This window comes from Lampetra fluviatilis, chromosome 46 (genome assembly GCF_964198595.1).
Source record: "Lampetra fluviatilis chromosome 46, kcLamFluv1.1, whole genome shotgun sequence".
NCBI lineage: Eukaryota > Metazoa > Chordata > Hyperoartia > Petromyzontiformes > Petromyzontidae > Lampetra > Lampetra fluviatilis.
The window spans coordinates 2,532,776-2,550,029 of record NC_136320.1 but is presented as its reverse complement, the minus strand read 5'-3'; the positions used below and the strand labels follow the sequence as shown (position 1 = coordinate 2,550,029).

Below are 17,254 nucleotides of genomic sequence, written 5' to 3'. Positions count from 1 at the left end.
GATGTCATTCACTTATCCTGGAAATCCTCCCCGAGTCTTAGGACTCTATGGGGACAGTCCAGGATTAGGGTGTTTGACCAATTCTAATATTTGACGAGCGCTTTGCATGTGGGAGGAAATCGGGGTGACGCTCGAATAGGTCTGCGCAGATGGGATCAGGAACCCACTTGCTGTGCTGCCATCTTCACAACAGCTTCGCCTCGTGGAGCTTCGGCAGTCTCACGAATCTTACCGATTCACCAACCCCCCTTTGCTGGGCGCCACAGAGACGAGATGTTAACGACCTCGCCCGGAGTTTGCATGTCTCTCTCCCCGTGGTGTGCTGGACTTTTCTCTGGGTTCTCCGGTTTTTGACCCCACGTTTAGAATCAACGCGTGCTTCTATGAAACTTGGCTGCTAGAAATTATCCACATGACGATAAGACACTTCCATTGAGCTATCACTTGTGGCCAGGTCGCTTCTGAAAAATAGCTACATCACTCGGTGGGCCTTAACCTGGTCAAATAAAAATAGTTTTAGTTTGAGTATAAAATGCAAAGTCGAGCCACCTGCGGCCCCTGCAGTCACAGCCGCGTCTCCATGGTCGCCAAGTTACCAAGCAGCCAGCAAGCCCTGCGGTACAGCGGATGCCCCTTCAGCCCCAAGGCATTCTGGAGAGGGGGTGAGATCCACCTTGCATTGTGGTGGGAGCATCACGGGTTATGGCCTCAGCTCTGCATCTCCGCGAGCATATAAAGCACGCTGACAAGACCCGTAAGGTTGAAACTGGTCCAGAGTTTGCTTGTTTGAATACATTGTTTGCTTTGCTGGAAAATATTTGATCTGCAAAGTCAGAGGGCCGATGACCAATTTATTTTATTTGTTTGGGAGCCCGATAAGACTTGAGATTAATTCTTATCAGGCCCCAAGGTACAGACCACCGTTGCCAACTCGTATCAGCCACTATCTCTCTGGCCTCTCTCTCTGTGCCATGAAGAAGAGCCATTGCCCAAAACGTCGCCAACATTTAGTTTTCCTATCTTCAGCTGTGGCAAAGGCCGCAATGATGTGATCGTAAATTCAAAGACCAAAGCATGTGCCGGATGGCCGCGTGACATCGTCGCTTCAGCTGTTCTATCGACGTGGAACAGAGGGCCTTAAAGGAAGGGCCTTACACCAAAACATGAGGGCATCAAAGCCGTTATTCGCTCGTGAGGTTACTCTGGCCCTGCTCGATCACCCCCGATGCTTCCGACCACGGATAACATATCAGTGGCTGCCTGTCATCGAACTCAGTGATGGGCATGGGGAGGCCCTCATCCAGCAGTGGATTGGCCCAAAGGGCCGTTACGTGTACCGGGCACACACGAACCCCCCCCCCCCCCCCCGCTGTTTCGCTTCACTTCTGCAACAACAACACGGCGGTTTGTGATGACGGCGGCGTCTATGCGGCCACACCAACTATTTTCAACAAATGGGTACCGATTGTAAGAGCCAGGATTCGATTCTGGGTGTCAGCCACCCACGATAAAGCCCTGATAGTTTGAGCCCAGTTACGAATCACTCCCCCCATCATCACTTCGAATTACGCTTAAATTGAGCAAATTCCAACTCTTAAGAATTCAGGTTTGACTTGCGTGATGAACGTCTCTCCGGCGGGACACGTTGGGACGTGTTAGAGAACGGACTGTGGAAGATGACATCACAGAACTAGTTCAGAGTTTTCCAGTCAATTACGGCTCCAGCTTCCAAGCCATCACCAGGCCTCGGTGGCTCCTACAACGGCCGCATTGGCAAGGACGTGAGAAGCTTGCCCTGTCCTGCCGGGCTACGATGGCGGGGGAGTATGGTGGGGTCGGGATTCACCTTCGCTGGTCGACGTGGCATAGTCAGGGAAGTGTGTTGAGTCCGGTGCCTTCCAGGGCTTGGTTTGGTCGTTGGGAACAACTGAACCTGGAGAAACAGCAGGGTGGGGGGGGGGTAGATGAACAAGAGAGAATGCCGGCGTTAGGGGAAAAAAAGATTTACGAGAAACGCGCTAACGGACAGAACCACCGCGGGAACAACGCGTTTATTTTTTTTTCTGCTCCGAATTCTGTCACGGAGCCTGTGCAGCGTCAAGCTTGTTATTGCGTTCAAGACGCACCCGTGGGCGAGAAACTGCGCACACCTCTCTCGCCGGACAGAATCCTACACAAGACGGCGTTGTTCCCTGGAGAACGTCTGGCTTAGCCGAGACCGGCATGGTCCTCCATCGATCTTCATGGACAGCCACGCTTCCCACACACGTTTCCGAGTTACTCCGACGGCGGGCGGCTCCATGCCAATCATCGTCCCCTTCCCAATTCTTGTGAACTCGAGGCGGGGGTGGGGGGGCAGGAAACTCGCATAGGAAAGTTGCTTGAGACACGTGTTGGTGATTTTTCAACGGAGGCTAATGCATAACAAATAACCTGTGCGTGCCGACTGCTGTCGGCGGTTCAGAGATGCGTGCTCGGAATTACATTGAGGGATGGGAGGGGGAGAGGAAGGCATGGATTAGAGAACGCACAGAGGGCTAATGACATAATTCCCCACACTGTTCAGGAAATTAAAGTTGTGTGCGTGGGGTGAACGATGGTCGATGGTCAAAGAGATGGAGTGATGCAACCAGCACAATTACAAGTGGCTTGGTGGGTTGCTACATCGCAGGATTGCACGAGGTGGTTGTGGTGGCGACTTGGGGAGGTGGCCTTCATCCAGCCGTGAACTGACCGTGGCTAATGATGATCATAACTCACAATGCGAGTTTTTTTATTGATAAAACCCGACTTAAGGGCTTCTCAGCTCACAGGCTACTTTGAAATAAACTGAACGGAAACTGTGCACTTACGCATTATTCATTCAGTGCTTTTATGTCATCCGCACTCACCGTGCCTACTGTTGCGACAGTAAACTCGGCAAGAACATGATGTATGACACAGACGCGTCATTGATACCAGCAAATCAACAACAGTCACAACAAGCATCATCATCACCATCAGTGCCATCACCAGAGAGACCCTATAGAAGGTATTTGGCCTACTCTTTTACGGTGAACGGTACGTCTCGGAAGAAGGGTGGACGCGCGCCCTTATGCCCCACACAATATTTCGGCAAAGCAAAAGCCAAGAGGAGGTTAAACAAAGGGGGCGGTTTTGCCATGGCTTTGTTTTGTTTAAACATGGCAACAGTGGCCAGCCAGCATGGCTTGGGTTGGTGTTGTGCAGACAGACACTCTTCGTCTACCGCACTCTCCTTTATCTAAACTCTCTGGGCCCAGCGGCTGATAAACCGGGGGGGCCGCGCTGCCGACACAGCTTTGCTGCTCCGTCGCGGACAAGAATAGCCGAAACTCAGTCACGCGCCCCATCGCCGGGGCCAAAGGGGCCAGCATTTATTTTGATTTTTGATCCCCCCCCACCCCCCACTTCTCCACCACCCTCAACCCCCACCCCCAACTTCTCCTCTTCCAGTTTAAAAAACATGTCGCCCCAACAAAAGGTCAGTAGAAGCGGGAGTCGTTTCGCCAGGGCCCAGGTGCATGCGCGTCAAGAACCGAGCCCTCGCGCGGATCCTCGGAAGGAAATTGCCCTCGTTCAATAATTAACAAAAAAACACAATAATTTCCCCCCCGCCACCCCTCCACGCTCCATCTTTTTCACGCTGTTATTTTAAAATTAAATCCGTTCGGCTGCACGCCGCCGGCCATCGATGGATATCGCCCGGCGGTGGCGTTCGGGGGCTCCGCGAGTTGGCCCTCGGCATTCCTGTGGCCTCTTCGGAAAAATAAAAAACCCCAAACACCCCACACCGCAAAAAAAAGCCGCTCGACATAGACGCGCAGAGAACGCCGGGGCCAAAACATCACGTTCTCGCCAAATTAAGATAGCGTAGAACTTTTGATCGTCGTCCCAGGACGTGCTCTGCAACACATTACTCGCTCGCGCCGGGGCAGGCTGCCCTAACGCGGCGCTCCGTCACGGCGCGCGTTCATTTCCTGCCCGGCCTACCGAGGCTTCTCCGCGCCCTCTCGGGTTTCCACTCCACACTGCCCCCCACCCCCCCCCCGACTCGTCACTCACTGCAGGCAGCCACGAAGCGATCCCCCGGCCCTCAATTGAAATTAACGCCTCGTGCCTCAGAGATCAGACACGCCGGGCCGCAGCCGTCGCCGCCGCGATTTCTGGGGTTGCGATCCGGGTTTTCCAAAACGCCCGCAATTAGCATTGTTGGCTATGTGCGGTGCGAAAGAAGTGCAACATACATCCACACGTGAAGACATCTGTGAAAGAGAGCTTCATGGCTCATCGGATTTCTCTAGGATCAATGACGATTTTGATTAAACCCGGTTCAATGGGGTTTCTCTCAAGGGTGGCGAAGGGGGGCACCAACGACTGCACAAATAAAACTCCCGTCACACCCAACTTGGTCCCGCACTTAATTCCAGGACGATGATGAAGAAGAACCGTGCATTGGAACTTTTCTCTCGGTGGCAGGGTGGGTGGAAAAAGTGCTGCGTGGATTAGAAGTGGGCCGTTGAAGGAATCTCCGAAAAAGTTCTGTGACGGTCTCTTCTGGGGGAGCCGTTCTCTAACACACGGGGGGGGGGGGGGGGTAGTATTGCGTTGTTCTGCGAGATGTCCAAACGGATTAACATGACATTATACCGTTTTATATGTATTTTTTTTTATCAGTTAAAGCCTAGGATGGTGCTAAACAAGTGAGAGGGTTTGCTCGATGCAGAGGCACAGTGCATGCACATCATCAAACCCAACCCCCCTCATCCCCCCACACACAAGGCCACTTTCCCCAGTTCGATCTCGGCTCACGATGGCCACGTGAACACCGTCCGAGCTCGCACCAACCACGCGGCTCCGCAACGCGAGATGTCCCGGAGACGGATCTCAAAACCGGCCGCGGCAAAAAACCAGCCCCACATGCTCCGCTCGCTCTCTCGCTCTCGCGTCCCTCGTCACGTTGTTTGGCATTTATTTATTTTACTAACAGTGATTGAGGAGCCCTGGGCAGAGTGGCTGAGATGGAGAGGGGGGTCGGGGGGGGGCGGCGATAGGAGATCTTTTTGGCAGAGAACCAGAAGGTTAGGAGGGGGGGGGTCTGTGTATACCGGGCCGCTGAGACGTGCGACGGATCGAGCCTCGGGGGAGGGGGGGGGCCTCCTCGCCTAACAGCGAACCGCCAACAAAATAAATGGAGTGCAAGCGCCGTGCGCACATTTCGGCCAGAGCAGCGCCGCAGAGGAAGGGGAAGGATGATGGGGGGTGGGGGGGTGTGGCGTTGGGGCAAACTGAAAATAAAATATCTGCAGGAAAAAGTAATTACGTCGCTGAAATTACCACGGCCGTTATACAACCACGAGGCGCTCAACAAGACGACGTTTCGCGGAACGGTCGCTCGACGGCCGCTGCGACGAGCGAGCGCGCTTGCAAGGGAGCGGCGTGCCGCCCCCCCCCGCCCCGTTGAAGTTGACACGGCCGAACAGCGCGGCCAGGTGGCGTGAAGTGGGCGAGGTGTTTGAGGGGGGGGGCTTTTCCACACCGCTCCTCCGAGCTGCCCAAACAGCCGTGCCGCATCTCGCTTAACATAACAAACTGCGCTGGGCTGCCGCTTATCTCCGCGCGCCTCTCTGCTTCTCGCTAAACCAGTCCCCGCAAACATTCCTTCCGGCCCGTATCACCGCGGCTCGCGCGGCCCGAGCGCTCCGACCAAAACGCAAAGTCGTTTCCTTCTCTCCCTCCGCCGTGGTGTGCGATGCTTGCGGTCCTCTCACTCCGCCTCTTGTCTGTCACGATGCCTGCGCGGAGTTTCCTTCCCCCGCCCCCCACCGCCGCCCACCGCCGCCAAACCCGACCGCCGCCCTCCCACGCCCCTGGGGTGGCAGATGCCTCACGTCCCCGGGACCCTGGGAGCCGATGTCTGTTGGCACGGGAACAGCAACGAAGGCCCTCAGATCCACGTGGCCCTCGTTGCGCGCGTTACAGCCCCCCCCCCGCTCAGTCCCCAGACCCCACGCCGACGATCGTGGCCGGGGCTGGATGTCATAATAATCGTGATAGCCTTCATAACAAAGGTGAGAACCGATTTAGAATACTTTCGTCTCTGTCGTCATCTTCATATTCGTCGTCGTCATCTTTGTCGTCTTTGTCTTCATCGTCGTCTTCATCTTCAAGCGACACCTTGCATAAACAAGTAAAGTCGATTTGTTTAAGGCTTTGTTCATCCGCTGCCGGACGAGGGCTATCCCACGCCGCGACAGTCTTGGCCGTGGCTCCAGGACACGTCCCCCACGTGACTCATCCCGGCTTTATGAATGGGAGGGCGCGTGCGGGCAGTGGGCCGGGGGGGGGCTCAGGACCAGTTCTGATATTACTCGCCACCGATATTTGCCAAGCGTCTTGTCAGTTGCGTAACAATAATAACAATAACAACAACACACCGCACGAGACAAACACGTGTACGCGCGGTTCGGGCCTCTCCCGGTGATCGAGGAGATGTTCCACTTCTCCTGCCCACGATCCGTCCCTTGTTTTTGTTGGCGCCCATGCCCGTGGCAATCCTCGGCTGGGGAAAGAGGTTGGGTAGAAGGGGGGGGGGGAGGGCTCTCGCCGTGGGAATGAGTTCTCCGTCCCGCGCCGGAATGGAACCAGCTCCGGAGCGCGGTTCCGGATCCCCACCGGCCATCCGCCGGCTACGTGCAAACGCAGCGCCGCCTGCAGCTGCGCGAGGGGGCCCACGGCCAAGGCGCAGCGGGAGACGCTGGTCGCTGTGGGGGTCAAACAAAGGCCGTCTCTGTGCTCGCACAACAACGAAAAAAATTATAAAGACGAATTCGGCCGCTTCCCCCACCCTCCCCTCCCCCAAATCGTAGTAATCCCTCTCTCCCCCACTCAGCAGCAGCAGCAGCAGCTCGTCGAGGTTCAATTAGAGTCTTCGGTCATTAACGTGGGGGGGGGGGGGGGGGGCAGAGTTGGCCGTGGTTACTCATCACCCAGGAGCAAACTGACGACTGCTGGCGAGGTGCAGAATGTTGTTGTTTTCCCGTAGTGGGGTCCCGGTTGTTTTGATCGTCGTCATCGTCATCCTCTTCGTCGTCTTCCTTCCTTCACCAGTCTCGGCCGTGCCGCGGGATCTGCATCTCCATCACGGTCACTTATCACAGCCGTCCGTCCGTCGCCCACCCGGTCCTAGCGCGGGATCTCCTCGCAGGCGAGCCACCCTCGCGTCGGGAGCCTCGCTCGACCGCGGCGACGCATGCAAGCGGCGCCAGCAGCGGCATGTCGTCTCATCCCCCCTCACCCCCCCTCCTACTGGCAGGCTAAGGGCCCATTTTTGTTCCGCAGGCCAGGTGCCAAATCAGCTTGTGCTGCACAGGGGCAGCTGCTACTGTGGGTGCCCTTTGAAAATGTGCCGAGATGAGATTTAGGGCGTGCCGAGATGCCCCGGGGTATCGCAGGATGCATCACCAATAATGTCATCATCATCATCATCAAATGCCAGATTTGCAGACGATAAATAGTAGTTTCTGTCTCAGTGTGCGGTCGTAGAGTTCTTTCTTCAGACGCGTTGTTACCAACGCCCAGCCATTTGCTGCTCCGAGTTCTTTCCTTGATTCCTAGGCGTATCTGTCCGTATTTATCGCCACATCTCGAAAGCATTTGTGAGTTGGCGCTGCGATTTTTTAAAATATTTTTGTTCAACTACTCACTAAAAACTTTTCTGGCGCGTCTTCCGAGTTGAAACGCGTGCTGTTCGGGCAACAACGTCCGACGTTTCGCTCCACGTGCCGAACAAGTTCCCACCGGCATGCGGAGCGAACGCAACACACGCCGGAGGCCCGCGCGGTGCAGCCGTGAACACCCCTCCCCCCCCCCACTCGCCCCCGCAGCCCAAGAACCAACCGGTGATGACAGTTGACACCAGAGCCATCTAAAATAGGGCAAGACACAGGGGGGAAAAAAAATACCCTTGCATTTTTCCCAACCAGAAAAGGAGTTCGCGAGCGTGTGGGGGGTTATTTTTTTTGTGTATATATTGAAGGGGGGGGGGGCGGTGAGGGGGAGGGGTGCGGACGGGGCATAATTTACGAGGTGGTGTCAAGCCGAAACTAAACTGCGTGTTCTGTAAGATGAAGTGATCTGCCTGCGGGCTCCTCGTCCGTTTGGATTGCAGACGTTTATTTTCTAAGCGGGTGTCCCACCTCCCACTCCACCCACCCACCCGCCACCCCCATCCCCCCTCCCTTCCCTCTTCCCAACACCTCCACAGTGCGGCCGGGCTGCTCGCTGGGAAAGCGAGCGGCTCCTCGCCATCGGAAGATCGCGAGTTCAAACCGTGGTTGCTGCAGGAGTTCAAACCCCTCCGCCCCTTCCAGGATGGATAAAACGAGCACCACTTGTGTGCGGAAGTCAACTGTGCTTTGCTCCCCACGGAGAGACTCGCCTCTGCCATAGCAATGTGGAATGTCCACGACTGGCTCTGCAGGGGTGTAGACGGGGAGGTGAGCGCTCTCGTTCAGAGCCCCTCGCTTGACTTCAGGGGACGAAAAAGAAGAAGAATCTGGCGCATACACCACTCTTCTCCTCCGATGAGCACAGTTGGCTACGTACGGTGCGAAAGAAGTTCAACATACATACGAAGCGGTCCAGCTGATGATACGCCGTCTGAAATTTTGTTTTTGGGTGTGACGAACACTCCAGATCATGTCTTGGTGGTGTCTAAGTATCTTACCCTCCTTGTCTGTCACTCACTGGTGAGTGAAAGTTATTCAAATTGAAGCCCTGAGCAGTTTTGATAAGCACCGTACAATATGTAATGCTCACTTGACCACGAATGTGTTAACTAGAGCAGATACGACCCAAGGCTCTCGGTGTTTGCCCACACGAGACAAATAACGATGGCTTGTCACGTACATTGGGCACGCATTATTATTATTATTTAACGTGCAAACAATGTGCGGTGAAACTGATGGGGGATTACTTTTCGCGGCGTTGTGGTTCGCAACGCGGAGTGGTCAGTCTCCCGGCGGCGTGGCGGGGTTGAAAATAATGGGGGCAAGTTTCTTACAATCCTTTGCCCTCGCCCCGTGCCTCTGTTCATTTGAGCAGCAACAACGCGGGTACACGGGAATCGATTGGCAGGCTGCATGTGCTGCTGGGTAGGAGGGGGGTAAAGTGTGGGTACTCCCACTTCTTCCCAGATGCGTGGCGAGCATGGAAGAGTAGGCCAAAAAAACCGCTCGAGATGATCTCTCGCTCTCTCTCTCTCTCTCGAACCCGCCGGCAGCGATGCAGGCAAGGGAATCGCGGGGGCTGCCACGCTCGTAACACCGCTCCGGTGAAGCCAAATAAATCGCGAGCAGTCCGTTAATCCGATCGCGTTCCATTTACATGACTATTGGGGGCAGAAGATTTATTTTTGGGGAAGAAGAGAGAGAGAGAGAGCGCGAGAGAGTGCAGCCAAGATCGCCAGGCCCACACCACCAAAAAGATCCTGAACCCGAGAGCCCCGGGCTGCAAAAACAATTTAAGGATGATTTTAATTTAACTGGCGTAGCGTGCGCAATAAACAGGGCTCGCAAAAGAGCATCACGTGCTTGCGTGCGCGCGGGGGGGGCGGGGAAGAGGAGAGAGTGGGAGGGGAGGTAGGGAGGGAGAGAGGGAGGGAGGGGGATGAGAACAACGCTTTGGCCTCCAGTGGACAGAGGGGGCCCTGGGGGCTTCCGGCCACACTGCCAGAGGTTTGTGGTTTTGAGAGGTGGGCGGGTTTCTTTGGTGGGTGGGGGTGGTTCGGGCAAAGCGCAGATGGCAAATCGCTCTCCCGCAGTCCCCATCACCTGGGAAACCCACCGCGCGAGCTGACAGAGTGTGGAGAGGGCTTCTGGGCGCTTCCCCCAACCTGAACCGCCGTGCGGCGGCGGCAGCAGCAGCGCGAGCCGCCGCCGCTGCTGCCGCCACCACCATGCGCTGGCCACCCGGACCCCCCATCCACCCACCGCTCCCCTGTCCTCACAAACCCACACAGAGACAAAGACCCCCCCCCCCCCACGTCCCGTAGAGCCTTCACAGGTTGTAGGAGGGAGGGGGGCAATTGTTGTTAGCGAGTAGCACCTATGAAGGCCGGCACGGTGCCCGACCGCCTTTGTCTCCCGGAGTTGCTGATGTTTATGCATCACGCCAGGTACTCCATTTGTTGCCGAGAGGACCCAGGGGTAGGGACCGGGACCGGTTGGGATTCCCCACAAGATGTTGGCCCTGCGTGGGAATCCAACTTGGGCCACTGGGTTCTTGACGCAGTGTTGCTAGCTACTACACTACCACTTCCAATGACACAAAGACAAAGGAACTCGCGTATAGCTTGAAGAGACTGTTTGGGAAAGTGCTGATAGCGAGCGCCTATTAAGGCCCGTATGGCATACGAGGGCCAACACCACGCCCGGCCGCCTTTGTCTCCCTAGTGGCGATGTTTTACAGACCACACCAGGTACTCGTTTGAGGCTGAGTCGACCTTGCGGAGGCCCAGGACCGGTTCAGATAATTGTCACTTGCGTTGGTAATCGAACTCGGGTCGCCAGGTTCGTATCACACGCGCACACGTACACACACGTGGACTCCACCATGCAGCAAAGAACTAAAAAAAGACGATCAGTCATGCTGTTGCATTGATCCGAGCTACACTCGGGTACAGCCTCCCACTCTCCCACCTAAGCCCCCACCCTCACCACCTCCCGTCTCCCATGCCAAGAATGCGATAGCTCGGCCAGGTTAGCAAGCCTGGGCTTCCCCCCCACCGCCCCCCCGCCCCCCCGCCCCCTTCTCTCTGCAATGCGCAGGGCCCTGCTCTGCACTGGGGGCAGCTCGTGCAGACGGTCTCGCAGCGCTGGGACAGGACACGACGAGTCCGCACTGCTCACCAGAGTGCGGCTCTCGAAGGCTGTGCTACTGCACCGCGGCCCACGAGGCCCACGGGGGGGGGGGGGGGGGGTGGATGGTGCCGGCCTTAAGCGCTGAGAAAATTTGCCGGGGGGGCCCCCCACGTGCCAACCACGCCACGCCAATGTGCAAGAGCACGGCGTCGCTGCGGGACGAAGGTGGCCGGGCGTGGGGGGGGGGGGGCCCTTGGCCACCGGACCCTCTCGTGCTGCGTGCGCAGGTGCAAGGGCCTGTGCCGAACACGCTCGAGGCTGCACAAGAGCGCTGCTCCGCTCCGCGCATCACGCGAAATCGAATCACAAGGGCCCCGGGGGGAGGGAAGGGGGGGAGAGCAGGGGGTGCGTACTCACGCCATGCCCTACGTAGCGCAGGGTCACCACGAAAAGCGCCGGGCGCGTTACGTGCGGCGCGCGCTCGATGGTTTCGAAGTCACGGACACACTTTCCCGCGGGAGCGGGGGAGGAGTGGAAAAGCCACGCGCACCACGCGGAGAGGGGCGAGAGCGGCGTCCGGAGAAGCACGACTCGGGAGCGGGAGAACGGAACGCGACGTCGCGATAATACATCGCAGCTCGTGCAAGCGCACGCCGAGCGAGGGAGCAGGGACCCATACCCCTCCCTCCAGATCCATTACTCCGGCGCCGGGGTTCAAACGTTGCACACAAACTCGCAGTCCCGCCGACCGCGGCATTCGCTTCCCACAGCCCGGCCCCCCCGCACACCGCTTGCAAAACGCGCAATTCCTGCCCCGCCGCATGTAAGGTACACCGCGAACACCCCCACCACCCCACCCTGCTCCCACCCCTGAACCAAAGAGAGTTTTCCCCTGGCCCTCCCAACGTCGCCCCGCGTGGACGCGCGTGGACGCGCGTGCTGTTATTTATTTGACAAAACACAGGTGCTGAGCGCAGGGACCCCCCCCCCCCCCCCAAAGGGGCCCAAAAACGTCAAGCGGCCGGCAACGATCAGCATGTCGGAAGTTGTGATGAGAGATGAATACATTTTTTCGTTAATCGAGAGCGGTTATTTATGAGAATGTGGGGGGGGGGGGGGGTGGAGTTTGCGACGGTATTTTTTGGCTACCTCCAAAAAATAAAATCTGAACAAAATTCAACGAAAAAAAAAATCTACGGATCTCGGCTGTTCCGAGCTTCGGGCCAGAAGAGTCGAGATCGTCATCACGGACGCTGCTGTGCATGGCTCAAGAATGGTGGCAGTGATCTTGACGCGCGAGGTATGCGCTGGGGTTCCCGTGGTACCGTGTAATGGGGATGTTCTGCCTGCACAAACGCCCACACGGGCAGTCACTCACCACGGCCGTCTGGCCATTGCGATAATTTTACGCCAACACATCGAAATTCAAGCGATATCTGTGTGTCTATAAACACACACACACACATCTCTAAGGGGTTTTACAAAATAACGTCCGGCCATAATTTACGGATAATAATGATGATAAATAATCACTCGTAAACAAAATAGTGACGGTCCTTAGTCAAACCACGAGTGGATGAAAGCCTCCACAAGCGATGCTGATAGATGTTGATTGATTACACATCACCGGGCTGTGCAGTTCGGACGTCACTCGCCAACGATGTTAGCCGTAGCCTGGAATAGAACTCGGGTTATTTGAGGTCGTAGTGCTGTGCGCTCACCACTATGCCACTGCTCCCCCATGCATCACGTAAATGCATTCCCACAAGCACACTTCACACAAATGCACACTCCCACATACACTTACTTGTGCAGATACGCTCCCACACACAGACAAAGATCCCCCGTATAGCCTCAACAGACTTGTAGGGGCAAGTGTTGTTGGCGAGCACCTGTGAAGGCCGGCACGGCACACGAGGGGGTGGGTGGCCAGCATCACGCTCGGCCGCTTTTAACTCCCCAGTGGCGATGTTTACACACCGCACCAGGTACTCATTTTGAGGCTGTGTCGACCTAGGGGAGGCCCAGGACCGGTTCAGATAATCGTTACTGGTGTTTGCCATGAGTGGGAATCGAACTCGGGTCGCCGGGTTCGTCGAGCAGTGCGCTAACTGCTACACTACCGCTGCCCACTCACACACACACACTTGTACACACTCCACAACACACACACAAACCTCCTCCACGCCATCGTACTCATACTATTTGTTTGGCGCTCATTATTGATTTAATTCGAGGTACGTCCACAATTTTTCTCCGATCTGTATTTATTTCCTTGAGCATGCAACTCCGACTTGGAACGCACATTCGTTACACCCCAGCTCTGTCTTGCCAAGTAGACTTGTGGCTTTATAGCTCTCTCACCTGCTTGCGAATCTCCTGTGCTGTGTTTCCAGGTATGCGTGCGTGTGTGTGTGTGCATGCACGTGTGTGCGCACGTGTGTGCGGTGGGGAGTCGTGGTGGGCGCGCTGTGCCACAGACCCGGCGAGGAGAGTTCAATTCCCGCATCACGGCCAACACCAGTGACGATTAACTGAACCGGTCCTGGGCCTCCTCCTAGGTCGACTCAGCCTCAAATGAGTACCTTGGTGCGGCGTGTGAACATCGACACAAGGGGAGAACAAACAGCGCCGGTGCAGTGCTGGCACACGTCTGGCCACACCAACAGCCTCCGTTAAGGTGCTTGCAAGAAGCACTTGCCCTCACAGTCTACGTAAGCTATACAGGGGAGATTTGCCTTTGTTTTTAGTGTTCCTCGCCTGGCACAAAGCCGTGGTGATGTCACCGCCACTTACTTGCCAGTGTTATATTATAGGCTATACGGGGAATCTTTGTGCCGGTCTGTGTGTGCTGGTGCATGCGTGCTAGTATGGGCTTGTGTGCGTGCAATGACGATTTTAATGCGCGTGCGTGTACACACCTGCCGTGCGTACACGCGCGCGCATTAGGAGCGGTGGCAGAGTGGTTAACGCGCGGCGCTACGAACCCAGCGACCCAGGTTTGTCCATCCCCCTGAGGCCACACAAACTGGGCCACCGCTCAGTCAACTCGGTCTCAATCAAAACAAGTACGTTTGGTGAGCGGTGTGCGAATGTTGGCGCGAGGAGGGGAAGGGGGGGGAGACAACGGCGGCCCGGGCGTGGTGCCGGCCACACCACCCCCTCGTGTGTGCCGTGCCAGCCTTCATCGGAGCTCTCCCGACAGCACTTTCCCAGGCCAGTCTCTCTGCAGGCCGCGTGGTGGACTTTGTCTGTTGCGCACGCGCTGGTCGTGGGTGTATCCATGCGTACGCGTGTGAGCGAGAGTGCGAGCGTGACAAAAAAAAAACATCGAAATGCATGCGTGTCCACACCTGTGTGCACATGACCGGGAGCTTAAGGCCTTCCCCGAGACACACGCCAAAAATGCCGGCGCTAATCTACGGGCTGCCAAGGCTCTTATGGGTCCGGGCGTCCACGCGCTAAACATCGCTGACGATGACAGCAGAAATTACCGCACGCTTAAAATGTAACCGTGGGAGGGGGTGGTGGGGGGCGCGTTGCTTTCGCAGTGGTTGTTGGCACCTGGGGCACACTGCGCTCTGAAGCTGGAGACCCGAGTTGGATTCCCGTGCCACGGCTTAACATCAACGGTGAGTGGACGTTTGAAGCGGTCCTTGGCCCTCAACCCCCCCGCCCCCCAGTCCATTCACCAACGTGCATACTGACCAGCGTGGTGAAGTATGGTCAAACAGCCGCCTGGACACTGCACCGTGTGGGGGAGGCCTTCATCCATCCTTGGATTTGCAAAGGGCAGCGAATCTTTAATGTAAGTGATTACGATTATTTGAACACACGATGTGCTGCACGTGTGTGTGTGTGTACGGTGGCTTTGCAGTTTACACGCTGCCCTACGAACCCAGCGATCTAAAGTTCGAATCCCAGCCACGGCTAACATTGGTGGCGATTATCTCAACCGGTCCCGAGTCTCGCACACAGGTCGACTTGGCCTTAAACGAGTACCTGGGTGAGGGGTGTGTAAACAATTGGCACCGGGGAGACAAATGTGGCTGTGGATGCTGACCACACCTCCCCCCCCCCCTCCTTGCACACATGCCGGACTTAAATAAATACTTGCTTAAAAGCACTTGCCACAACGGTCTGCCGAAGGCTACACGGTGGGACCTTTGTGTGCGCACCAACTAGGGGTGATGTGGGATAGAGGGCCCAAGGGAAGTAAATCCTCTCAGCATGGCCACCGTCGAGACAACACACAAAGACAAAGCCCCCCCCCTCCCCGTGTAGCCTTAACAGAGTTTTGGGGCAAGTGCTGTTAGCGAGCGCCACCTGTGAGAAGTTCGGCATGGGGCACGATTTAAGTGGGTGGCCACCACCCCCCAGAAGCGACTGTTTACAAACACTGCAGTAGATATTGATTTCAGTCGAACTCTACGGGGAAGAGGTCTAGGGCCGGGTTCAGGTGATCATCACTGCGAGCGGGAATTGAACTCTGGTTCGCCGGAGTTTGTAGCGCAGTGCGCCGACCGCTGCGCCACCGCTCCCCACTCTCACACACGAGCGGAACGAACGGTGGTGGTGGTGGGGGGCATTTCACAATTGCCATTTAAAACTTTTCACCGCTCGGCACCGCGGGCTTTCAAGCGAACACAGATTTCGCTCGGACGTTTTCTTGTTGTTTAGTTTGTCCGTCCGCCGCGTATCCATTCATCTCGGAGATGATAAAATTAAAGAGGCCGTTGAATAACAAACGTGTTTTTTACAGTCGTTTCGTGCCCGGGAGTTTCGTGCGGGAGTCGAGGGGATCGCGCACTGTACGCCGCCGTCACCCTCCACGCTTGTATTTACAAACTCATTTCCCCCCCCCAGCCACCCTCAAAAAACGTTCACCAAAAAAACCCCAGCTAACCTCGCCAAGGAAAAACAAGGGGCCCTACCCCCATAGCTGCCCCTCTCTCCATCCTTATAACCGCAGCCCCAACCACCACCCCCCCACAAAAACACATCCCCACAGCCCCATTCTCTCCGCCTGCTCGCCGCTTGTTTTCCTTCTCTGCTCGGCTACAGACCGTATTTATGCGCTTGGCAGCAGTAATTTGGGTAATTACAATGACCAACCAAACTTTTACAAGATCCCCCCCCCAGCATTCCACGCCGCCGCCACTGCCCCCCCCCTTCCCCTCCCTCAGCGCCAGCCCCAAAATCTCTCCCAGACGACGCCGCCGCCACCACCACGACCACCTCAACCTCGCTTGACCAATCGGTGGGGGCCCCCGTGCTGACCGTCGCCGTGGCGACTGAGGCCCTATAATGCGACGCCGGGTCCTGCTGCCCAACCCAGAGAGGGGGGCGGCTGGTGAAGGGGGGACAGGAGCGTTTATTTCGTGACCTTGGCGAGGCCGGCTCCCGAGAGGAAGTGATCGGCGGGACGCCGAGAGTCGCGCCAATTCTGGTGTAGGCGGTTGTTTTGCGCCGGCTTCGTACCCGGGCCGCCGGCGATTGCCGAACGAATTTGCGTAGATTTCAGACGAAAGTTTGTGGCAGTTCTGGATAAAAGTTGGCCATGAAGTCAGAAAAAAAAATCAGTGCCAATCCCAACGCAATGGCGGCAATCCTGGACAGAATCAGTATCGGCTCCGATAAAAAGTTGTGCCAATCTCAAGAAGAATGCAGCGCCAGTTTCAGTACAAAGCTTTTGCCAATCTGGGGTGAAATCTCTGCTGATCCTCTCTTGGGAGTCCTCCTTGCACTCCTTCCTCCCACTCCGCTTTCCGCCCAACGCACAAATCAGCCGTCACACACGGCCCACAAAGGCTCTGCGGGGGGGGGGGGAGCTTTGGGAAGAGTGTTAACGCGAACGATGCTGGGTGCGAGTAGACAGAGCGGGCGATCGTGTTAGCCAGCGAGCGAGAGACGGGGGGGGTGGGGGAGGAGTGGGGTGGGCATGGGGAGGGCGATGGAATGCAGTCGCCACAGAGGCGGCGGCAGCAGCAGCAACAGCAGCGGCATTAACTGTGACGCCGGCACTCGCTAAAGAGAGCGGCAAATGGATGCGTGAAGCAATACTGTCATCGCTGAATTGCCTCACACCAAACACGCCAAATCCTAAACATGCCTACGGGTAAAATCACCGTGAACGCCGCCCCCGCCACCCCATCTCTTCGGATTTCAAGAGCTATGCCGGGGTTGAGCCCGATTAATGCTTGGTTGGCCGATCCACCCCCATCGTCGGGGCTTGCCAGGTGCTGTAGGCGTGGGTCGAGCGGGTGTTACTGTAGCCAGGAGACGGCGGTGCCGAGGCCCCCTCGAACGCGTGCTCCGGGTTTTTACTCCAGCTTCTCCGGTCTCCTCGCAGGTGAAGCCAAACTCTCACGACT

The 17,254-nt window shown here is 56.6% G+C and overlaps 1 protein-coding gene across 1 annotated transcript in view; it reads right to left on the bottom strand.

Annotated features, from left to right (window-relative positions):
• The window catches only part of LOC144947658 (inactive tyrosine-protein kinase transmembrane receptor ROR1-like), a 78,683-nt gene that overhangs the window by 33,420 nt on the left and 28,009 nt on the right, over positions 1-17,254 (bottom strand). Inside the window, 1 exon segment of the mRNA XM_078876916.1 lies at positions 1,848-1,933. Coding sequence (XP_078733042.1) covers positions 1,848-1,933 — 86 coding nt within the window.